The 14,321-nt window shown below is 37.1% G+C and overlaps 2 protein-coding genes across 3 annotated transcripts in view; one reads left to right on the top strand and one right to left on the bottom strand.

The window, feature by feature from the left end:
* The window catches only part of LOC114311358 (uncharacterized), a 218,702-nt gene that overhangs the window by 35,862 nt on the left and 168,519 nt on the right, over positions 1-14,321 (bottom strand). The window lies entirely within an intron of this gene.
* On the top strand, positions 9,934-13,722 carry LOC114311359 (uncharacterized). Of its 2 annotated transcripts, none has more exons than XM_028257505.2 (5): positions 9,934-10,191; positions 12,707-12,821; positions 12,920-13,009; positions 13,118-13,216; positions 13,373-13,722. In XM_028257505.2, exons 1-5 carry the CDS (start codon positions 10,124-10,126, stop codon positions 13,469-13,471), a joined length of 471 nt encoding a protein of 156 aa, XP_028113306.2. In that variant the 5' UTR covers positions 9,934-10,123; the 3' UTR covers positions 13,472-13,722. The 2 variants fall into 2 exon arrangements, with proteins under 2 accessions (XP_028113306.2, XP_028113304.2); XM_028257503.2 differs by having other exon boundaries at positions 9,977-10,191; positions 12,905-13,009.

Below are 14,321 nucleotides of genomic sequence, written 5' to 3'. Positions count from 1 at the left end.
GGACATCGTTCACCTTGGCTCAACGGAGCTCGATGTACGATGGATTCTGGTGTGAACACGGCCACGAAGTCGGCCAGAACTTGGCCTTTGATTACTGTTCTGGGTCTGTACTCCAAGTCATACTGTCCCAAGGCCACTGCCCATCTGGCTATTCTTCCTGTTAGGTCTTCCTGCTGCGATAGAGACTTCAATGGATGTTCAGTTAATACCACAATCTTGTGGGCTTGAAAGTAATGGTTCAGCTTCTTTGAAGCCATTACTAGTGCCAGCGCCAACTTCTCTAGGGGTAAATGCCTAGTTTCTGCATTGGCCAGGGTTTTGCTTACATAGTAAACAGCCATTTGTTCATCTTTTTCTTCTCAGATTACCACTGCACTTATCGCATATTCTGAAACTGCCAAGTATAGGAACAACTCCTCTCCAGGTTCTGGATTTGAAAGAACTGGAGCTGTGGTCAGATACTTTTTCAAGTCGGCCAAGGTGGCTTCGCACTCCTCGGTCCATAAGAAGTCTGTGGCTTTCTTCACTAAGTTGAAGAAAGATTTGCACTTGTCTGAGCTTCTGCTTATGAACCTATTCAGGGCTGCAGCCCTTCCAGTCAGTATTTGTACCTATTTTGCCGACATCGGGCTCTTCAATTCCAGGATGGCCTTGATCTGATCTGGGCTGGCCTCAATGCCCCTTCTGGTCACCAAGTACCCTAAGAACTTACCAGATCCAACTCCAAATGCACACTTCGTTGCATTGAGTTGGAGCCGATATGTTTTAAGGATTTCAAAGACTTTTTTTAGGTCGGCCAGATGTCCCTCCGGTTCTTTGGTCTTCACGACCATGTCATCGATGTAAACTTCCACCATTCGGCCAATTAGGTGTCTGAACATCTCGGTTACCAATCTTTGTTAAGTTGTTCCTGCATTTTTTAACCCAAAGGGCATCACTCTATAACAATACAGCCCTTTTGGGGTGATAAACGCGGTTTTCTCTTCATCTAAGGGGTACATGGCTATCTGGTGATACCCCTTGTAGGCATCCAGGAAACTCATCTTTCCATGCCCTGAAATGACATCCACTAGCTGGTCAATCTTAGGTAAAGGAAAGTTGTCTTTCGAACAGGCCTTGTTTAGGCTGGTAAAGTCAACGCTGACCCTCCATTTACCATTCTTTTTCTTCACCACTACTGTGTTCGATAGCCATATCGGGTAGTTTACCTCTCGAATGGCCCTGGCCTCTAGAAGTCTGTCTACTTCCTCTTCCAATGCCTCGACGTGCATCAACGTCAGTCTTCTTGCTCGTTGGATTACAGGTTTGGCCAACCTGTCAACAGTCAGTTTATGCCAAGTGACCTCGGGGTCAATGCCAAGCATTTCATAAGGCGTCCAGGCAAACACTTCGATGTTTGTTCTCAGGAAAGCTTCCAACTCTTTTTCCTCTTCTTCGGCTAAGCCCGAGCCGAGAAGGAAGAAGAGTTCTTTATTCCCTTCCTGGACGAGGATTTTCTTCAGTGCTTCTTCATTCTTCTCGGCTGGCTCCTTACCGACGTCCTCTAGGACCTCCACATCCTCGTCTTCGATCTCTGTCTTCTCTGGTTCTCTTATGCTGTAGGTGGATTTCATTGCTACCATGGAGCAATTATTTGCCTGCAGCTGATCTCCTCTGACCTCCTCAATCCAATACTTTGTTGGGAACCATAATAGTTGATGCAATATTAAGGAAATAGCCCCCATTGCATGCAACCATGGCCTTCCCAAGATGATATTGTAAGGGGATGGTGCGTCGATTACGGTGAACTCCGTTTTTATCTTCTTCGTGCCAGCCTGCATATCTAAGCTTACTGCTCCTAGTGACCATGTCGGCGTTCTATTGAACCCGACCATTGGGCCGTTGAATTGCTCTATATCGTCTAGGTGAAGGCCAAGCTCTTTGTAACACCTGACATACATGATGTCACAAGAACTGCCTTGGTCAATCAAGATGCGCTTCACTTGGCATTTCCCAACCTGGAGGGATACTACCAAGGCATCGTTATGTGGATGCTGCAGCATTTTAAGGTCGGCTTCTGTAAAAGATACAATTGGTCCCTGGCACTCCTCTGCTCGATGTCTCTTCTCCCCGACTTGGTAAACATGCTGCAAGTGCTTTACCTTCTGAGTCTCCCCCCTAATTTAGTTCTCGTTGACCTTTGAGTGAATTACATTAATTACCCGAGGTCCTCCTGTCTGAGGTTGCTGTGCTGGGGGAGGCGGGGCTGCTGGTGCTTGAGGCAGTCTTGCCTGTTCTTCTCTTGTCCTGGCCTCATCGACAAGGTCTCTTAGATGGCCTTGCCTCACCAGGTCTTCTAAGTGTGTTTTCAGGGCTCTACAACCCTGAATCATGTGCTTATCTTCATTGTGGTAAGCACAATGTCTGCCAAGGTTTCTTCCCATAAACTCTCCTAGTGCCCTTGCTGGCGCTCTGAAATAGGGTTGGTTCCGAATTTTATCCAGGACTTTGTGAATTGGGATTCAGAACACAGTCATAACTACCTGAGTAGCCCTTAGTCCTATCTCTTGCTTGCTGGATCCATTGTTACCTCGGCCTCGCTTCGGTGAGCCGTTTCCTTTTTCTTGCTTTGTCTCCTTAGTCCCCGATATATCTTCCTCAGCTCTGGCATACTTCTCGATTCTAGCCATAAGCTCTTCCATGCTTTTTGGCAATGTCTGTGCCAAAGATTTTCGTAGTGGACAGTCGTCTTTTAGGCCGTTCTTGAAAGATACAACTACCACCTCTTGATTGCACTCGGGTATTCAGTTGAACACCTCGTAGTATCTTTTTGCATAGGCCCTAAGGCCTTCATCCTTACTGATTCTCAGAGCCATCAATGCGTCCACCCTTAATGGCTGTAATTTATTTGTCACGAACCTGGCCACAAACATCTTGGCCAGGCCTTCCCAGGTCTTTACACTTCTCCTTGGTAGTTTGTGAAACCAATCTGATGCAATCTCCCCGAAGGATGAGGGGAACACTTTGCAGAGCAACGGCTCGTTCCCACTATACAATGCCATTGAGTTCAAGTATGATCCAACGTGGAAGTTGAGGTTTGACTTATCATCGTATATTTGAAACCTCGGCATACTGAATCTCTTCGGCGCCTCAAATTTGTCCAACTCCACTGAGAATGGTGTTCTCGGCTTATCTGGGGAGGTTACCTTGGCATCGGCATTTTATTGTTTCCTTTTGAGGTAATCCCTCAAGTCCTCATTTGTTCGCCCAGGAGCTCGGCTATCTCCCGACTTTAGTCTTTTCGGCATACTACTCTCAGTTTCGTTGTAAGCCCTTTTCGACCTTTCTCCATGAGTTGTGTCGAAGCACAACTCCTGCCTTTGAACATGCCGATGTTCTCTGGGGCCTGCTTCTTTAGTGCGATGTGTCCTTTGTGACTCTTCTCTCCTCAACTCTTCTCACTCGACCTCCTTGGAAGGTCGGTGAGAGTGTTTTTCGCTTTTGGTGTGCTAAGGAGCTATTGGGATTAGTTTCTGCCCTCCCTTCTGGGCATTGGCCGCTGGAATCGGCGTGTCCTGCTGCGGGAATGGTGGCTGCATGACGTTATTTTGCATCATAAAATTGACGACTGGTTGCAGGTCTGCCAATTTGTTTGCCATCTCTTTCACCTTTTCATCTCTCCGCAGGCATCTATCCTTCCATACCTAGAGGTCGTCCTCGTTGTAGTATCCACTTCGATCTAGTTTCTTTGGCACGTCGTCATCCTGGCCGACGTCTTTCTTGCTGTGATTCTGGTTTTGAGTCTCCTCATTGTGACCATTTTCCTCCACGTTTGGGTCAACGTGTTTACCACTCCCAGCAGGGATTTCGTCCCCAACCTTATCCTTCTGTCCGTCACTGGCCATCTATTCTTTTTTTCTTTTCCACAGACGGCGCCAAATTGTGTGAGTGAATTTCCGATCACACTGCCAACTTAGTATTCAGCTGGAGAGTACTGGTAGAATAGATGACACCTGGCTGACCTGCAACAGAAAGAGAAGATTCCGGCAGTGGTTCATCCACCCGGGGGCACTCCGACGATCAAGTCAGTATATCTCTCAAAGATAATCAATAGTGCTAAACTCACTGTTCAGAATATAAATTGCGTACCTTAGACCTATCGGGGGTGCCTTTCTTTTATAGTTAACTCAATCCTAGTCCCCATAGAAGCCTAGCTTCAATGGACTTCTGTTCAGTGCTTATCCTAGATTTTTCAATAGATAGAGATAAACTCCCTAAGAGTTTTATCTTTATCCAGGCTGAGTCCCCTCATCATTCTAGGACTCTTGTGCCTTATCCGCTTATCTCGGATTCTGATATCTTCGGAGATAACCTCGGCCTTGCCGAGATAACCTCGGCGTTATAACCAGGACACGTGGCACCTCGGTTGACACGTGGGCGTCACCTTGGCCATGTGTTAGTACTCAAAAAATATATCCCCACAATATTAATAAATAAATGGTTTAGTTACTGTATGTTTTCGGAAAATTTGAATGCTCACCAGGAAATTCAAAGATTTTTGAAGATTGTCGGAAAACTCGAATTCTTAAGAAATGGTGAGAGGCTTAGATGCTTTAACGGTCGCAACTAGAAAACACAATAGTAAAGAGATGATAGAAATAAGAGATTGGGTGAAGAAAAGGACAAAATAGTTAGAGAGAGAACAATGACAAGACTCTTCTATGGATTTCTCACTTTCACTCTCAAGGTAGATAATAGAGAAGGGAAATAAGTTCTTTCCCAAGAATCATCTCTCTCAAATCCATCCACTGTAAAACTATGGGTGGGTGTTATTTATAGGCACATCATGATGTAGGATGAAGTCTATGTACAAAGTACATAGGAAATATTCCCTTTAACTAATTGTCCAAAGAGGTGACCTCTCCGAGGATAAGGAAAACCCCGAAGAGGAGATCAATCTTTCGACAAACCCTTCTTTTTAGCCACGTCTAACCAATGATCCTCAATCATCCCAAAGGGTCAGAGGTAGTCCCAGAGGACACCCTGTAGCAGAAGGGTCAGGGGTAGTTCAAGAGAATGCCCTGCCGCAAATATTGCCGAGTCTTAGGGACCCCCTAGATTATGCCACATCAACTTAGATATAGGCTAGTTTAACCGGAGAGTTAATCTATCTCTCCTCACCGTCCTCGAGATCAGGTCCTTTATTCGGACTCCGTTACGCCTATGGTTCTAGTGCATAGATCTCGGAAAGCTCTAAACCCGCAAGTGTTCTGGGACTCATTAATGGAGTGGCTTCTAGATTGCGTTCGTATCTGTTTAAAGCCAAACGCTTCAGATCTCTAGGTTTGTAGATCCGAACCCTTTCAAGTCTAAGCTCAAATAGGTCTCCAGGTTCGTGATTCCGAACCCTTTCAAGACTAAGCAAATATTTCGAAAAATGGATCTCCTCTGAGGGTTTCATCTCTTCCAAAAATAACAGTTAACCTCCTCGGACACCCGTATGATCTGGACCTCCTAGAATGGGCTGGTTGAGCTTTTTTTAGAAATATATGCTTGAAATGTATCCTTATCAACGCAATTTGTTGACTTTCTTGCGGGCCCGTTCTATAGAATTCACTTGGCCTATTTGACAATAATTTCTCTAAGCTCACCAATTTTTGGGCTTTTCGATTAGGCCCAATTAATTAGTGGGCTCAAGTTAACTTTTTTTACAATTACCAATAAAAATAAATATGTATATATGATTTCATTTTTTTTTACAATTTTCTTTCTTGACAAATCCAATATCAAAATCTTCACCTTTTTAAATTTTTTTTTTATATCTCTTTCCAAAGATTTTAGTCAAGGTTTTTACCATTGATGGGGACGGGGATTGAATTGTGAGATAATCTCTAATTAGCAAGGTATTAAAGTCCTCACCAACAAAGGAGGGGAGAGAGTGGTGGAGTGTATTCTACTTGAAGGACAAAGATGTTGATCAAGTCTATGCCATCTTCTTCACGCGTTTGCATCACTTCATAATGCGTCACATTAAAGTATAAACACATGGCATACATATGGACATATTGTATCAAAGGACCTGTTAAATAATTTTCCCCTTCAAATTTTTAAGATTTTACATAAGTGGGATTAACAAATAATGTTATACAAATAAATAAATTTGACAATCTTTTTTATTTATTTATAGATCTGACAGTTTAATTGTCCTTATAATATTATTTTTGTAGACCCCGTTTCAAATACTAAATTTCGTTATTACATGAAGAGATTAGCCATCAAGAAATCATGAGGGGCCTCGTCAATTTTTACAGGAAAAAAAAATCTAAAATTTTGAAATGTTTTCTAATTTTTCTTTTTAAAATTTTATACATGCTCTTCAAATTTTTATTATTTATCTTCCAACAAACTTGATGCATCATTAAAAGTGAACGTAAATTCACTCTTTGTTTAATTTACAAATAAATCTAAGATTTATTATTATTATTATGTACTTTTTTTTTTTCTTCCTTTTCTTTTCATTTCATACTAGTTGAAAGTTCTATTAATTTGAATGTAAAGATGATTTTGTTGTAGTGATATGTATGATTTTAGATATTTGTAAAATATTGATAAGTAATTCTTTTAACCAAACTGAATTTTGTGTTCCAAACCAACCTAACTCAATAAGCAGTCTTAGTATTTGCCCTCTGCAATCAAAATCTTGACTACATGCTTACAAATGTGAGTAAAAAAAAAAAAGGTTGATAAAATTTATTGATTTGTAAAGTGTTTTTTTCTGAAATTACACCACAAAACTTATGCTCTTAAAGTTTTAGATGAACTATAAAAACAGGTTAAACAAGGCTGCATCTCATCTATGCATCAACTGCTTTAAAAGGTGATCATACTCTTGCTTTGCATTTTGTTTTCGCATATACACACATACATAACAAACATCTATATATGTCTAACTTGCTATAACTCAGATGTGAGAGAGAAAAAGACTAGCCAACCATTAAAATAAAGTCTATTATTGAATAACCAGATCCAACCGGGAACAATTGGAAGGCATGTCAGTCAGCCAACTTTTATTGAATAATCAGGATCCAATAAGAACATGCATTAGTGGCTGACTTGTATTACCCAATGGTTTTTTATTTTTAAATCTCTTTATTTTTTCATCCCAATAGATTTTTAATCATTAAGTTTTACTTTTAATTCTTTCGTCTCGATATATTTTTAATTATTGGATCATGTGAAAATTTCAAAACGTATAAATCTCAAGGTATAATTCAACTGTTAAAAATATATTTAGATAAAAAATAGAAAAAATTAAGGATGAAAAATCTCATACTTTGCTTTATATGTATATATTCCTTACAAGTGCTTGTGCTTTTAGTTTTTCACCAAATTTACACATTGTTTATTATTGTAGTGATTTGAGGGAAGGTTGTACTTTTTTGAATCTTGTGTTTCTTTGCAAGTGCTTGTATTTTGCTTAAACATTTGATTTATATTTCTTATTGTTTGAATAAAGAACATTCAACTCAACCCAGCATGGTTAGACACCTATTGTTGACAATGACGAACTAACACCCAGAATGCAGAGCACAATTGTATTTATGGTAAAAAAAAAATACCATTGAAAACCCAATTGATCACACACAATGAACATAAGATATACATGTTGACTTTGGCTGAGACAATTTTTTTTTATCTGTTTGATTATGTTTTCATTTGTTTTCACTTTTGTTAACTAAAAAAGGATTAAAATTTGGAAAAACAGTTTGTTAAACAAATTTTCTAGCATTTTTCAAAAAATAAAAATAAAAATAAATTCTTTTTAGGTACATATCATATTAGAGCTAAGAAATCATTTGGCTTGTTATACATAAGCATCTCTTAAAATGCCATATGACTGAAAAAGTGAATATTCAACTTGTGCAGATTGGAGTTGTTATAGCATTTAATATATATTAACTTTCATGGTCATTCATCTCTTATTAAACGGTAACATAAGGTTAGAACCTATAGTAGTAAATCATTGATTGCAATAAAGACTAGCCAATTTGGTTAATTTCATAAATTAACAATCATTAATAAATCCAATTATTTATCTTAATTATTACAATTTTTTTTTTTTTTTTTACATACTATTTGGCCAAACAAGATCTTTGATCTTAGTCACTTCAACTAACAACTTTAGCTTTGCTTTGTGTCGTCTAGCAGTTGCTTTTGTTAGTTGTCGGCAAAAAAAAAATTTCATTGGCTTTTTGGAATTAGGACTTTTTAAATTTAGGATTAAAAAGTTTATTTGGCAAATTTTTTTTATTTTTTATTTTTTGTGAGAGAAAAAATGAATTGATTATGATTAAATATGACATTTTATCTTGTTAACTTATTTAACATATTTTATCTTTTGTACTTTTTTAGTCCCAACTAAAATAGTCAAACGAAGCCTTCTTTTCTTTAAACAAAACCTTGTTTGGATCCAGTAGCAGCGTTGTTTTAGGTTGGTTAAAAAAATTATATTATTTCTTTGTGCAACATGAGCATTTTTAAACATTACAAAGTTTGTTTTGAAAATTTGATTAAAAATTGATTTTTTAGTTTTTTTTTTTAATTTTTTTTAAAAAGCGTATAAAAAAATAAAGAAATAATATAAACTTAAAATAAGTTAAAAGTTAAAAATTAACCTTTGACCAAGTTTCCTAATTAAACCAAAAGCTACCTAAAATGAATTTTTTGGTGCTTTTGCTAGCAGTATAGTAATATAATTGGCCTTTACCATTTTGTTTTTCTGCGTATAAAAATTTCATTTATATGAAAAATGAAAAACTATAAATTCTACAAAAAAAAAAAAAGTAACTAATTGTACAATAAATAATAATTACCAAATTGTTAACAAATAAAGTGGACTAAACAATATCTTATTTTTTTTTTTATATTTTAAGATATGTCAAACAAATAACTTTTTTTGGCTCAAACTTTTTATTTATTAAATTTGTTAGAAGCCTCAAAAAATAGATTTTACTCATGATTAACATTCAAATATGTTATTCACCCAAAAAAAAAAAAAAAAAAAAAAACATTCAAAAATGTCTAATTGCGTGTTGAACGGGAATCATCGTCAATGTTTTTCACAATTGGACTAGGTTAAAAAAAAAAAATAACAATTACATATTGGGGGTTTGAGTGCAAAAAACGAGAATATAAAGGACAATACAAAAAAAACTTATCGTACTCTCTGAGTACAAAACATGTAAACTCGCTGTCTCCGCTGGCCACGTTACCGTGCCGTACTCAGCCGGACCCAACACTATTGGCTAGTTGGACGTGTAATCAGATCCAAATCATCATCTCATTACGTGTCACTTCATAAAAGCGAGTACAGAGATTGTCAACAAATCAGCGCGTACAGCAACCTCGTACTCAAAAAGACCCCCGGTTTTTACACAAAGGCAGTATCGTATTGGAGGGGGCTCACTAAAATTTTAACAAAACAGAGCCTTCATAAGCTCTCTCTCTCCTTATGGGGGTGTTTGGTGCAGCTTTTTTAAGCCAACTTATGGCTTCTGGCTTTTAAAAAGTTATTTTTGACTGTTTGGTTAAACTTATTTCAAACAGCTTCTGATTCTAACAACTTATTTTAAGTCAAAAAAGCTGATTCTGAGAAGCTGCTCACCCCTTGCTTCTGATTATCAGCTTCTGCTGTGGACATGTTAATTCACGGTTATACTCTTAGATTTTTTTATTTTTTATTTTTTTAAAAATAGAAAAAGACTCAAATGGACTATTAAATATTATTATTATTTTTTATGAAAAATGTAGATAAATAGTGAATAATAAAAAATAAAAATTAATTGAAAAAGCTACTTCACAACTTATTTAACAAACACTACTCAGCAACTTAAATCTATAATCCAACAGCTATACCAAACAGATTAACAGCTTCTGATTAAAGTCATAATCTATAATCTGTTAAGCTATAATCTATAAGCTGTTTTAACAGCTACACCAAACACCACCTATCTCTCTCTCTCTTTCTCTCTCATACACTGTCCCTCATTTCACTCCTCGCGTCTGTCCTCTGTCTCGATTTCTAGAGAGAGAAGATCGATTGATATATATAGAGAGAGAGTCAGGCGGCCGTGTTCGGACATCAATGGCGTTCGTATCGTTCCTTGGGAGAGTCCTGTTTGCCTCTGTTTTCATACTCTCTGCATGGCAAGAGTAAGCTTTTTTTTTTGCTCTTCTTCTTCTTCGCTCTGTTTTGTCAGATCTGCTATGTTCTAAATCTTCTCTTGTCATGTATGAGTGAGTGATTCGTTTTATGTACTTCATTGATATGGACTTGTTGGTAAGGAGATGTTAGGGTTTTGTTGCTGCTTTTAGTGAATTTTTGGTTGCAGTGCTTGTGGCCTTGGATCTTAAAAGTTTGAGATTTGCCTTGATTTTGTGGTAGATTTGGAACTAAACACTCTAGTACACGCTGGATCTCGCTATTTTGGCTGAAAATTTGCTTTTGCTTTAACTTTAACTTTATTCGCAGTTTTTTAGCACGACTAAGTAATTTTGTTACTGTTTTGGCCAACTGTTTCTAGCTAGCTCTCTGAGTCTCCTTTGGTTTTTGGTTTTTGTATATTGTGATTGGCTTAAAACAAAGACATACAAGAACGGAAATTTGAATAAAATTTGAATTGTAGTTATGCCTAAATATTACTGCCACTGTCATATACCCTAAATTAACTGATTTCCGGAAACTAATTTTCAAATATTGTCTCTCTACACTTTTTATTTTGGTCTCCCCAATCTGGGGTGGCCTCCCTGTATTTGTTGTATCATCTTGATCCTTTCTCAATAATATTTGCTTATTTATCAAAAAATAAATAAAAATAAAAATATTGTCTCTCTACACATCAGTAAAAGAAGATCTCGTCTCTCTACCCACCAAATCAAATTGTGAATATTTGAATTTGAATTGCATGAACAAGCGTCTTACTATATACATCATTGATTCTTTAGGAAACAAGAGCGTTAGCACACCTTCAGAAAGCCGGAAACACCAAAATGGGGTTCTCCCATTATATATATAAATGATTTTACTATCTTTTGACCCAGATTCTGTGTTGTAGTGGTCGTGCTTTCAATTAATGTTTGAAATATGGTTTGCAAAATGTGGGCAGTCATGCATCAGTTAGTAATTTTGGCATCGGATACAAGTGGTTGTTTATTTAATGCAAATTGTTACTATTTGTTAATAAGCTTTTGTTGCTTACTAATGCAACACATAGAAGCATTGCGGCTTAATTTTTATAGTGTTTCTGTTTTAAACTGTTGTGTCCAAGGCTTGTGGTAAAGATGGCTATGTGGAGATTCTAACCAGAAATAGAACTTTGGTAATTTAGGTTTTCGGGAGTAAGTTAAGATGATCCAAAAGGGATGGGATGAAGGTGTAAATATGTTAGCTTGATCAATGAAAAAAATATAAGATGATCCAAAAGTAGGCCTGTGAATGGAATCTTCTGTACAACAAGTTTCTCCCAAAAGGACATCAGGGTTTTGGCTATGGGAGATGTTGGGTTCAAATATGTGTAGTGAATGAAACATGGACTCTCCATAGATCGTTTAAGAATTGACTATTTTAGTTGGCCTTTTGGTTTTTTACGAAAAGACATGCAAAAAAAATAGAGAGAATGATGTGATTGGGTGTTTAGCCAAAAAGCCAACATGCCAAAAGCCCTGATGTCCGATATAGGTTGGAGTAAATGTCGTGGTTTTGTTCTAAATTTGGAATGACCTGTAAAATTTACTGTATGAAATTCAAGACAATCATTTGAGGCTTGTTTTTTCTCATTGAAAATGATCTGGTTGATGTTTGATCTTTTGATATACTTATAGATTGGATTTAGAATGGATAGGCTTCAGCCTGGAACCTTTTAGAACCAAAGTTCTGGCAACCATGCTAAACAACTTAAGTGTTTGGGGCAACTTTAGTCTAATGGTGTGCATATAGGGGGAAAAGGGACATTTAAGAAGTAAACTAGAGCGTGTACTTTCTTACACGACTGATGTGATGTGATTTTGGATACAATCACTCTGTTTTGAGTTGTAACATGTGCTGGTATCCATCTTGGCATGTGCTAAAGATTGGTAGAAAAGTTTTTGAGAAGCCTAATAATGTCAAATTGTCAATTGCTTACAAGTTCTGGTTTATTCCCACAAATATAGATGATGTACCTTGTTAATGCAAAGGCAAAGAAGAAACAAAAATTTAAGAGTGCTGTATTTAAAAATTGTAGACTGTTAGTTATTATGCATTTTTGACACTATGGGACTGTTTGTTACAGTTTTTGGGGGGTGATTATAGCTTATTTTAATTTGGGAGCCTGTGCCAGATTGTTTGGTGCATTCTCTGCTTATAGCTTATTAGGTAGAAATAACTTAAATAAGCTGAAAAAAGCTGATTATTTAAAAGTTGGGGTAGGGGTGCTTTTAGATTCTGCTTTCTGATTATCAGCTTTTAACTTAAAAAAAGCTCTACGAAACAGGGCCATAGGACCTTAGAAGTTAACATGGTGATAAAGAAAGATTTCAATCTCTCGTTTTCCTGAAAAGAAACCTTATCGAAAGGAATTTTCTTCTTGAGGCACAGAGGCACAGTGATGTGTTGCTTGAAAATTGTGTACTTTGTCTCTTAATTTTTCCCCTCTTTGTTGAATTATTTGTTAACTGTTCCTGCTTGTAGGTTCAATGAATTTGGTGTTGATGGTGGGCCAGCTGCGGAGTCCCTTACACCAAAGTTCAATGTATTCTCAAAACATTTGTCAGTTCAAACTGGGCTGCAAGTGCCAGATATAGAAGTGAGAATTTTTTTTTCCCTATTAGGTTCCATGATTGGAATGAACATACCTGTTTTTCTACAATGTCACAAACTAACATCCAGTCGTTTTATTCACAGATCAAATTTCTAGTTGTTGCAGCCATAGCTATGAAGGGTCTTGGAAGCCTTCTTTTCATTTTTGGCAGCTCTCTTGGAGCTTTTCTACTGGTATGTAGTCTCAACTAATTCATCCTTGTTTTAATTTCTTTGGCCTATCAAATCAGTTTCATTGAATCTCACTAAAAATTTATTTATTCCCTTTTGTCTCTTGTGCAGCTTTTACACCAGGCAATTGCTACTCCAATCTTCTATGACTTCTACAACTATGATGTTGACAAGAAAGAATATGCTCAACTTTTCGTCAAGTTTTCACAGGTTAGCCAATGGGATTCTCTACCAAAGAGGATCAACTCTTTATTATTATTATTATTATTATTATTATTATTATTATTATTATTATTATTATTATATCTACGTATCAGCTGAAAATGATAGAATCAGAATTGATTAATTTTATGTTTTCTTTTGCAGAGCTTGTCATTGTTGGGGGCATTGCTCTTCTTTATTGGCATGAAAAACTCAATGCCAAGGAGACTCAAGAAGAAGGCTCCCAAAACTAAGACGGGTTGAGAAAGAATATCATGTGTTCACCTCATGTTACATCATATTAACAGTGCCAATGTGTCTGGAAATCACTAAGGACCGCATTTTGGATGCTTGTAGTGTTGACGAGACAGTTTCTTGTTATCTGTATTCTTCTTTTTTGGGTTTATTCTCTCTTTTTAACATTTATGGTGTGATGTTCTCATTGAGATTTATGGAAATTTTGAATCGAGTTTTGGAAATATATAATTCATGAGAAAAGGTAAAATTCTGTCCTCTATCCAGGTTTTACTCCAGTTTCTTTTTGTTTAACGTTTGATCTGCTTCTTGCTCTAGCCCGATTGTTTGTGGTTTAATACAAGCATTCTACTATGGGAGATAATTGTGGTTTGGGTCAAATTTGGTGTCAACCATGACTGGTATTAAAACAGATTTGGCCAATCAAGATCGATTGTCTTGGGCCATTGAAAACAAATTCCTGCTTTGACGGTTTGATGTGGGCTGCCTGTTCTGCCAATTGATGTTTTTGCTGAAGAAATTCAGGGTTCTTTGCGCTCACATTTGCACGTGCACCCTTTCAATTGTTTGTTCAGCTGAGCAGATGACCGGGGCTCAGTGAATGCAAGTGATGAATAATTAACGGATTCAAGGACCACACCAATGGAGGGTGTGTATGCAATGTGTGGCATGCCACATACTCATGAATAATTACCCAATTAAAAGAGGTGGGATTTGGATCAAAGACGTGGCTCGTTGGTCAAACGTTTTCTTAGCGCTATGTTTGGTGAGAGAATTTGGAAAGAAAACGAAAAGAAAATGAAAAGGAAAAATGTATGCGAAATGTGAATAAAATATATTTACAATTTATTTAATTTCA

Source organism: Camellia sinensis, chromosome 6 (genome assembly GCF_055761805.1).
Source record: "Camellia sinensis isolate YWXY chromosome 6, ASM5576180v1, whole genome shotgun sequence".
Taxonomy (NCBI): Eukaryota; Viridiplantae; Streptophyta; class Magnoliopsida; order Ericales; family Theaceae; genus Camellia; species Camellia sinensis.
This window is presented reverse-complemented; position numbering and strand designations above follow the sequence as displayed.